This window comes from Sesamum indicum, linkage group LG6 (assembly GCF_000512975.1).
Source record: "Sesamum indicum cultivar Zhongzhi No. 13 linkage group LG6, S_indicum_v1.0, whole genome shotgun sequence".
NCBI classification, from domain to species: Eukaryota; Viridiplantae; Streptophyta; class Magnoliopsida; order Lamiales; family Pedaliaceae; genus Sesamum; species Sesamum indicum.
Window position 1 is genome coordinate 23,070,236 of NC_026150.1, and position 10,486 is coordinate 23,080,721.

Below are 10,486 nucleotides of genomic sequence, written 5' to 3' on the forward strand. Positions count from 1 at the left end.
ATGATGTGATTTGATGAGCAGACAGCTCAACTGAATCAAAATAGGGCCATAATGCACTCAAATTCTAGTTTGTGGTAGTCGACAAAAAGGGTGAATTATGAAGCATTATATTACAAAAAAATGATAACTGTTTCACTTATGGTATCATCATATTTTGATAATAATTCAGAATCCATTAATATTTCCTAATATACAGAAACAGGCTGGCTACTTAGCTGTCTCTACTATTCACAGAGAAAGAAGCACTGCTTTTAAGTTGCACTAACAGTCAAAAAACACCAGAATTCCATAATAATAATTCACATCTCTTCTCTGCTGCTGCCTGGCCCTGCCCCTCATTTACTACCACAATTCAATGTCCCCCTCTCTCTTTTTTGTGCTTCTTCACCTACTTCTCTGCCATTGCAGTTACTCGGATTCAATTCCAATACTTACACTTCATTTCCATTTCCCTCCACCAGCTTATACAATGCCAAGTCTATTATTTCTTCAAACTTGGAGGTCCACATGCCTTGAATAGCTGTCGAACAAATACGATATCTTTAATAGGAGAAATTAAAATGGCGAAAAATATGGATTTCAAGAAGCCCACCTGGTTTCTAACAAATTTGGGCAGCGGAAAACTCACCTTGATCCAAATATTTGTAAGACCTGCGGAGGAGTTGATGCAAACTGCGAAGCTGGTCTTAGGGGAGTTTGGTCAAATGCCTGCGGCATAATTTCTGCAAGAATAAAACTTAATGGTAAGCATGCATGCAGGAAGTTGATATACAGACTTCTAAAGCTTGAAGTATATTCGAAGAGGAAGTTGATGTACAAACTTTTCGAAGTCGGATTATTGTGCCTAAGTTTGGTACGAAATTGTTGAGACAAAAAAGCAAACATACAATAGTTACACCACCAAACACGCATTAAGAACTGTTACTGTAGCCTGTCCCTAGAAACTGTAGTTAATTCTTACAAATAGGTGTCAATGGTGTTAGTGGAATGAAGAAAGACAAAGGGGTTAAGTCAATTAGCTATTATGCGTGAATATGAATACTAACACGGTGCTATGGACATAATATAATATAACAGGACAAGGACAAGGGAAATGGTGTTTCTAAAAGTTATAGACATGATACGACTGCATCATGACTATTCAATATATACAAATATTTTTTTTTACTGTATGCCACTACCAACATATATATACACATGCCGGAGCAAGTATAGAGACAAAAAAAAGTTCATGTTGGTATTAACACTTGAATTCTACTAGTGTGATCTCTGAAGTACAAATTTTTGGGGGAAAAGCTCTGAACTTTGACCCAAAAAAACAAAGCAAAAAGAAAAAAAAGAAAAGAAGGAAAGAGAGGAAAAAGTGAGTTTAGATGAAGTAGCACTATTCAAATACAGTAAAACCTCTATAAATTAATAACCTTGGGACCATGAAATTTTATTAATTTAGAGAGATATTAATTTATCGATAAATTAATATTTTATTAATTAAAAGAGAGACTTTTTAAATTCAACAAATTTAGTACATATGTATTAAAAATAAATGAATTCATATATGTTTTATTGATTATATTCATGCATCAATCAATTCTTTGTAACTAATTAAATATATTTATGTACAATATCAATTCATTGTATACAATTAACTATTATATTTATAGACGCATGTATCAATTCATTGAAATTACTTAAATATACATGTTTACATTAATTTGTTGCACTTAAATAACTATTATAACCAATTAAATATATTCATACATGATGAATGAAACATATACTATATAAATCTCAATATGAAAATAAAATAATTCATAACAACCCACCATGTCTTCTCATCTAAAAGGTATCGTAAAATCATCCATGAATGATCAAATGCGTAAAGCATTACAAACTTCATATTTTAGCAAATTACCATAATATTTATAACGGTAATATTTATGAATTATTAATTTAGAATTTTAATGGGACCTAGTATTTATAAAGGAATTTTCTGAAAAATTATTATCTTATTATCTTATCGAATTTGATGATTTTTTACAAAGGCCCAAGTCGGGACCGAAAGATTTTATTATTTTAGAGAGTTTATTAATTTATAAAGTATTAATTTATAGAAGTTTTGCTGTAGTTTATTAAGAAAAAATTTGTTAGTGCTTTAGCGACTCGTATACTTTTTCAAATACATGAGAAAATACCTTCTCTAAGTCTGAAATCTATTGGACACCTTATCAGAAATGTTGGATGTTTTTTTATTTTTATTTGATTTATTACCACGTATATTAATGCTGGACATATGTTCAATACAACATGGATGATATTAAGTACAATTAGCTTAAAAACATTATTAAGAAACTGAAACAGATTGAAGTCACTACTAGTACTAGACTTTAATTATGTCGGAAGTTATAGCTCCCTACATGGAACTTTTGAGGCTAACCATTCGAAGATTAAAGAATAAGCTCTTCAATAGGCCATAATATTAATTAAGCAGATGTTTGGGTAAGCTTATTTAAAATCTCTTGTAAGCTCATTAATTTTATGTTAAATCTTATTCTAAAAATAAGTATTTGAAGTGTTTGGAGAAATGACAATTTTATAATTAATATAATTAAAATTGAAGGAATTTATTAATATCCTAAAAATAATTGGGAACTCCTCAGTGATTCCAAAGGAGCTTATAAGTTCTTCACAATCTTATTATGGATCTTATAATCTCTCTCTAAAAAGTTCACCAAGATATTTTGAAAAGCTTATAAGCTCACCCAAACACCCTCTATAAGTCCAAAAATGAAAAGAGAAAACTGTTGAAAGAACCCTTAGTAAGTCCAAAATGGCTTCTTCTAAGCACAGCTTCTTAGTTCTAATATGTGCATCACCTAAAGTAGAACACTTGCTAGCCCATGAAAATTGCATGTGGTTGTGGACAAATACCACCGAAAGACATCAGGAACTTGTAATGAATTGGTAAAGGAAGTTAGATTGTTTTCTAAAAATGTTTATTCAAGTTTCCAGTTCTCCCATATCCAAAGATACCGTGTAGAGATTTTCAAATTGCAAGGTCTTCACAAACATGGAGATGTTCTTTTCAAGATAATAATAAAAAAATTTTCTCAGCATAACATGCAGTGTGAGATTTAAATGACAGTTTAAATGCACCTGCTATGCATACAACTAACCACATACCTGTTCACCTGCTTATATTTACTTCTGGGCTCTCATAACTCTTTATATACATCTCTCCCACTTGCATCAGCCTCATCATTTTTTTTGACAGCTGACAAAGATGGAGGTGAAGGGAAGTAAGCACGCATCTTTTCTGCTGTGGACTGCTTTGGCTGCGTTGCTTTCACAAACCTTGTTCGCTCCTGTCATATCTGCAGCCAACTTTGAGGATCAGAAAAACTATTACACTCCAGACCCAAATGCACGAAGTCCTCCCCCAGGTTATTTTCTCTCTTGCACAGTATCTCACACACTTTTTAACACACATGATCATGCCTAACACGCAGAATCAAGTTTGATGTTTCTATTATATTTCGGCTCGTGGAAGGTTTGAATGTTAAAACCCCTGAATCCACAAGCTCAGTTCCATTTTTAAGGGAAAAATGTCAAGCAAATAAAAATCGAAAACTGTCTTAGCTCACTGTAACATGCTGAGCTAACATCTTTGTTTTCTGGTCACAGTTACGTACACACCTCCAGCACATGGTTCAGGAGGTCACCATGCAACCCCAACACCATCCCATGGAACACCTTCACATGGAGGTGGCAGCTATGGACGAACACCACCTGCCAACTGCGGCCCCCCTAGCGGAGGGCATCACCGCCCCACTCCATCCCCTCCCACTGGTGGTGGTGGTGGATATTACCATCCACCCCCAACCTCAACCCCTACTACACCAACTATTCCAACACCAAGCACCCCAACACCTACCATCGGGACTCCACCTACCATCGGGACTCCACCAACCACTCCCATTATCACTCCCGGAACACCGACCACCCCCGGCATCACAATACCATCACCGCCATTTCCATTTGATCCGAACTCTCCACCTTTTACTTGCATGTAAGTATGATTATACATATGAAACAGAATGTCAACTATAAAAGGGATGACACTTAAATTGTTTTGCCCTTGTAAATTGCAGTTACTGGAGGAATCACCCTACACTGATATGGGGTTTGTTTGGCTGGTGGGGAACACTTGGCAGTGCATTTGGGCTGACTAGCGTGCCAGGTTTTTCGCCTAACATGAACTTACTACAGGCTCTTTCAAACACTCGTACGGATGGCCTTGGAGACCTGTACAGAGAAGGTACAGCTGCTCTGCTCAACTCCATGGCTCACACCAGGTTTCCTTACACAACCAGCCAGGTCAGAGATAGTTTTGTTGCAGCACTCAGCTCCAACAAGGCTGCAGCAGCTCAGGCACAGCTCTTCAAGCTGGCTAACGAGGGCAGAAACAAGCCCAGAGCTTGATAAACACTAGATTTTTCATGATAATTATCAATAGTCTTATATTCAGTTTGGGCCATGCTGGGTTTCCTACCTAATTGAGGTTCTTTTGTATGAGATTATATGTTTATTCCACTGTATGTTACCAAATCAAGATGGATACAGACTTATCCTTTCTCACTTTAAATAATATTCAAGATTTTGTTTTTTGTTGCACATTAAAGAGAAAGACTTCTAGTGTGAAAAAGCAGAAAACTTCCATCTCTATGTTTGTCGGGATCTTTGTAATCAATATGAGTAAACAATGACAAGTATTTTTGAGAAACATAAAAGGACAAAGAATTCAAAGAAGTGAGATAGACACAGGCCATCCACATCAAAGGTCCAGAGGAATACAGAAAGTATTCAGCTTAGAACCAGAGTATAAATTTGTTGTTGGTAGTTTTTACTCAAAACCTGAAAATTAGAACTTTCAAGTCCTAGAACTTAACAATTGCAAGCAGATGCACTGAACCACTAGAAAGCTAAAGGTGACAAAAGGTTTTCATTGTAGACGAGCATGGACTAAGAAACAGCATCGTGATGTATGTTACCAGTTGGTCCAGTTCCGACATAATGTTGAGAAAGTGAGAAGATGATCTACATAACAAAGTAATGAGGCAGATATTAATCCACATTAAGTGCCCCTACCTACCATCAAGTTGTATATTGACATTAAATGAAAATTTCTCTCTACAAAAATCATTCCTCAGCTCCCTTTATATACTAGAAAACCAAGTACACAAATACATATTCATGCTAGTACGTACCAAGCATCCAAGAGAATCAACTTGTCAAGCCACTCTATCCCTCTGACTTCTTTGCATTGTCAATTTAACATCAAAAGACAAGAATAAACAGAGAACAGTCTAGTGTTAAGGTCCTAGATCCACTTAAGCATCTTTTAAATTGTTTTGCCATCCATTACTATACCACGATGGATGAATGATGTTACTTGAGACAATGAAATGCGTGTGTGTGCATGAAAATCAACTAAAAAATAATGACCAGATGTGGGCCTACCCAGCTTTACAATATATCAAGATACAGGCTGCAACAGTTCACATGATGCACACTGAGACTTATGATTGTAGAAGTAGAAACATAGGTGATTTATTATCCAATAATCTTATCAGAGTTTCATTTGTGCAGAATCAGGGATAATGGGACTCAAATAGCACAAGTGGCACTCACATTGACTTGCTTAGCCTGCATCAATCACCCTCCAGATTTTTGAATGACTGAACCTTTTTCCAAACTGATGAAGCTGAAACTATTTCAGCTTCAGAACAATAATGATTAGAGGCTTATAAAGATAAGGAAGCAAATAGATTTTGTAAGATTTTCGTCATGTAATCGAACATAGGGGAGAGTGGTTAAGAGAAAGGCTTAATGTAGAAAACAGTAATAATATAAATCACATATTATCTCCAATTTATATTCCTAAGACTTGCATTATAGTTCACCAGCAAACTACCTTCATCTTTTTAAATGTTATGGTCCTAACCATTGTCCGACAACCATAATCAAAATCATCTGGATTAATTTGAAACTACAAGAATCAAGAAGAATTTAACTATACATACAGATCCACACAAGCAACAAACACTTCTAAATTCTAATTATAAATGAATTGACAACATATGACAACTACATAGAGGAAGTTGCAAATAGTTTTGCATCCAAGAACAGACTGTAGCATACGAAAATGTCCACAGACTAGATTAGTCATTTCAAATATGAGACCATTTCAAAATTGAACTATTAAATGTTAATCAACATATTTGTCCCTGAAATAAGGAACATACAGGCCGTAAAACTGCCAAAGCTGGGAGCTCCTGATATGCTGAAGATTATCACCTTTGATCTTTGAAGAGGTAGTTTATTACACTTTGAAGGCTCAAATTGCCATCTTATTTTCTCCAATGCTTCAAAAGAGCATGGTTCAGAAGCGCAATTTCAAGGACACTCAACTATAAACTAGCTGCATGGCAAGATATGGATGAACCTAACGTGACTGAAGTTCCATAGTCTAATTTTCAGGGCATTTCGTGTTAACGTAGCTCTTTCTCACTGTCTCAGAAACCATTTCCACTGTAACAAATGTCGTAGAAAATGAATAGGAATGAAGAATTTCTTTTCTTTATTTTTACCAAAAGTATTAAGTAAATTAGTTCCAGCCTCAGTGGGGAATAAATAAGGATGTTATTTCTTTATTTTTCTTACATTCTTTGGGAAATATTTACTTTTCCATACTCACTGGGATTTAGTCAAATCACCCAACCAGTAAAAAGTAATACTCACTGCAGCAAAGTAATCATACAGTAAAAAGGAAGATATACATACTCAGAATCAAATTGAACCTGGATGGGGAAACACTTAAACAAAGAAGATATTTTGTTTCAAAAGAATGAAAAAAGAAAAATATATGCAAGAGAACAGCTTTCTGGAGGTATTTAACATTTTGCCGCCATTGAAAGCCTCTAAGGTGCTGGGATACTTTGCAATTTACGTGCTAAATTGCAATACATAAATGGATCCCTAGCTTTTAATATAACAAATCTTTTACGACTTCGCAGATTACTCACCTTCCAATGCTTCATATTGATAATAATACATACACTAGTCTGAGGACTCCTCTGTCAATCAAGCATTCACTGAGAACAGTGTTTCAAAAGTCAGCAGCTACTCAATTGCAGCTTCAAACCCGAGTCAGTGTCCAACTCCTGACTAAGATATCTCTCATTGACCCTGCCAACAAGAAGGATCCAGTGACATACAATGGAGCCAGCAAAGATGTGATTTCAATTCAAAGGGGCCATCAATCTTCAGCTTCTTCCTTCCACATTCCCGTGTTCTGTTCCTTGAATTCCATATAATATTAGTTTGTTCTATGCGTTTCCAAGTAGATCAAAAGTTCTAAAGTTCTGCATGCTCAATACCATGTACCTTAATTATTTTTGGAGCGATATCAAAATTTCTCACAAGTAGGGATCTGTAACCATGCATTTTATCCTGCTCATCTTTATCATACTTAGATGTAATCAAGGACAAGTTGTGAACTGCTTATCAACTGAAGATGATAAGAGAGAAGTATCAAACCTCCACCAATAGCCCACAGCATAATTGTGTCCATGGACATGAAAAGTAAAACTTGAAGACATAGAAAGTAATTTCGCTTGGGACAAGATTAAAATGAAATTGGATTAGTAAGTTCATATTATCATCCAATTAGCAAAGAATCATTTTTGCCATTTGTTAATGTACTCAGATTTTAGCATAACTCGGTAACAGTTACATCTTACATAGAAAAATGCAAAATGGGTATCATGTTAGAGAGTTCAACATCAACATGGAAGAGGAATATCAAAAATATTTTATAATAATGAAGTCAATACATTGAACGACAAGTGGCTGGAAATTTCAGGTGAACTTGCTAATAAAGAAAGAAACAATAATACGCATAGACAGACACCTGATTGAACTCCTATAATTTCATCTTCATGGCTTGAAAGAGTAAAGGTGGTATTTCTAGACAGATGTTACAGGATACAACTAACTGCAAAGTTTAATGTCAGCAAAGACATGGTGGCTGGAAAATACTTGCTAATTGCCCAACCAAATAGATGGATTTTCAATAAGCTACTGTAAAGAAATCCAACGTGCTGTTCAAAGACAGATAAAACTTCACCAATTTTGGTAAACAAAGAGTCACAGCTAGAAGACTTTCTACAATGAGGGCAGGCAGGTATGTGTAAGTTCTTTTGCAGTTATATCAGACACCATTTGACCTACATCATACAGAAAACCAGATGAACTTCTGCCAGATTCCCTCACCAAAATGGATAGACCAACCAAAATCTGTGAAGATGTGTGCATAGCTATCGCAAAATTCAAGTTGCCATCTGTTGGACATATATCACTTTTTGGTTCAGGTCATCCAAACTGAAATCTTCTTTGCAGGACAAGGAAAATGCAAAATGTAACAATGTCATTCGCTCATCAGTTCAAATGAGATTCAAACCAGTCAAGGATCTGCTCGGATTGCAAGCTAGTCATTTCATGATAAGCGAATGCAAGGTTCATTTCCTCTTGAATATGATTTATCAATGATTTATCTGGAAGAAGAATATTTCTCTCCTCAAGAGCTGTTTTCCATGGTATCGCACGCCCATCATCCCTCATGTAACCATTCTTGTCAATAAAGCCCTTTTCCTGAAAAACATTGAACAACTTTGCCGACAAGTTTAGATCAAGACCCGGAATTCGATTGGCAAAGAACTGAGATGTTAAAGGGAATTCCGTGCATTTAATTTCTGCAACATTGATTCCCTTCTCCCTCATAACTATTAGATACTTTTCTATCTTCCTGTTCCTAGTTTCATCTTTGGGCATGTGCACGAAAAGTGTAGGTGGATAATCCTTTGTTATGTCCAAATGACTATAAACTCCTTCAGCAATCATTAAAGCAATACCTCTGAATGGAAACTCTGCCGCAAGGACAGAGACAAAGTATCCACCGGAGGAGGCACCCAATGCAAATATAGGCAGCTTGTCTACCTTTTGCTTGGTAATCCACCACTGAATTATATCTTTAACAATCCATCTTTCTTCCCCAAGTGACCAGCAAATTCCTTTACTCGACACGGCAAGTACAGCAAATTTTCTAGCCAAAGCATGAAGCACAATGAGCCTCTCTTCAGGCAAACCAACACAATTTGGGCAATTAGGAGACTTATCCCAAAAATTGACTGCTCTACCATTACATCCATGAGCCAAGAAAAGAACAGCCTTAGGCGAGTCGGGTATCTGCCAGATTAAATCAGTACCATTCCTCAATTCTACGGTAGGATCTAATCCAACTAAAGATTCAAAGCTACTCCATTTTTCGTTCATAAGATCAGACATCAAACTGGACTTATGACCATTTTTCCCCAATATCAGCAGCAAAGCAACCAGTAACAAAATCAGAAACATAAAGAAAACTGGAAACTGAACATTTCTTGTATTCCTGGACTGCTTCAATAATCTGCTTCTGCCTCCAAGCATGGCTGGAAAACATAAAGTACATCAGGTTTCCACATTAAACCTCCAATACAAAACTGAAGTGCTGGCCAATTCTACAGGCTTCCTTGAAGGGAAACAATGCTGCTTCTTTCACTTTTGACTAAAAACAAGAAGAAACATCACAGCACATTTAAAGTTTACAGGCACAATTAACATCACATACATAAGCCCTTCCATTTTTTGGTGATATCAAACTAATCACACGAATTAAAAGAAAAACAACGATCGAAGAAAACAACTTCATAGATAACCTCACCACGCTATTATGACGTTTCTACATTCAAAGATGTTCTAGTATTTGAATCACAATCAAATTTAGTCCGAAAAATTTCAAATCTTGCAGGCTAAAACAACTACTTAAACTAAAAACAATCAACAATAATACTAATAAACTGCATTAACGCAGTAACAGTAGACTGATTATTCAAATTACCTGAAATCACTAACAAATCCTAGGCTATGCGGAATAACCTAGTCGATCCAGATCAAAATTCTTGAGAGGTTTTTCCTTTTTTCTTCTTTGGTTCTCTGATTTCTCTGTGTGGAAATCTTAGTAGGGGACAACGTGAAAAACCCACCTTGATTTCAGTTATAATAGTTTTTTAGAGAGAAAAAAAAACAAAAAAACAAAATCTAGCCCGACCCGCATCCAATTACTTGAATCCAGATCCACCATTACATCATAAATTTTCTAATATTAGCTCTACTTATATAAATACTCTTTGCAAAACTAGTCACAGTGGTACGCAATACTTACACACATATAATCATATAGATATGACACGACACAAATTTTAAAAATACAATAAATATATGATTAAAAGTAAAGCAAGTGATAAATATGACTGAGAGACTGAAATAGTGGGATAAATATATTAATATATTGATTGTAAAAAGATGACACAGACCATTTAAATAAAAAATA

At 35.5% G+C, this 10,486-nt stretch overlaps 2 protein-coding genes and 1 long non-coding RNA gene across 4 annotated transcripts; 1 reads left to right on the forward strand and 2 right to left on the reverse strand.

Annotated features, from left to right (window-relative positions):
• LOC105165574 lies at positions 97-3,260 on the reverse strand. Its single transcript, XR_848094.2, has 3 exons — positions 3,181-3,260; positions 629-722; positions 97-520 (listed from the first exon to the last, which is right to left on the reverse strand). It is a non-coding gene; the product is annotated as an uncharacterized LOC105165574 (long non-coding RNA).
• LOC105165575 (protodermal factor 1-like) lies at positions 3,257-4,605 on the forward strand. Its single transcript, XM_011084631.2, has 3 exons — positions 3,257-3,440; positions 3,682-4,066; positions 4,149-4,605. Exons 1-3 carry the CDS (start codon positions 3,281-3,283, stop codon positions 4,477-4,479), a joined length of 876 nt encoding a protein of 291 aa, XP_011082933.1. The 5' UTR covers positions 3,257-3,280; the 3' UTR covers positions 4,480-4,605.
• LOC105165576 lies at positions 4,504-10,158 on the reverse strand. 2 transcript variants are annotated; one of them, XM_011084632.2, is made up of 3 exons: positions 9,995-10,150; positions 7,083-9,545; positions 4,504-5,776 (listed from the first exon to the last, which is right to left on the reverse strand). In XM_011084632.2, the coding sequence occupies exon 2, from the start codon at positions 9,541-9,543 to the stop codon at positions 8,497-8,499; it is 1,047 nt and encodes a 348-aa protein (XP_011082934.1). In that variant the 5' UTR covers positions 9,544-9,545; positions 9,995-10,150; the 3' UTR covers positions 4,504-5,776; positions 7,083-8,496. The 2 variants fall into 2 exon arrangements, with proteins under 2 accessions (XP_011082934.1, XP_020550434.1); XM_020694775.1 differs by lacking the exon at positions 4,504-5,776 and having other exon boundaries at positions 7,850-9,661; positions 9,995-10,158.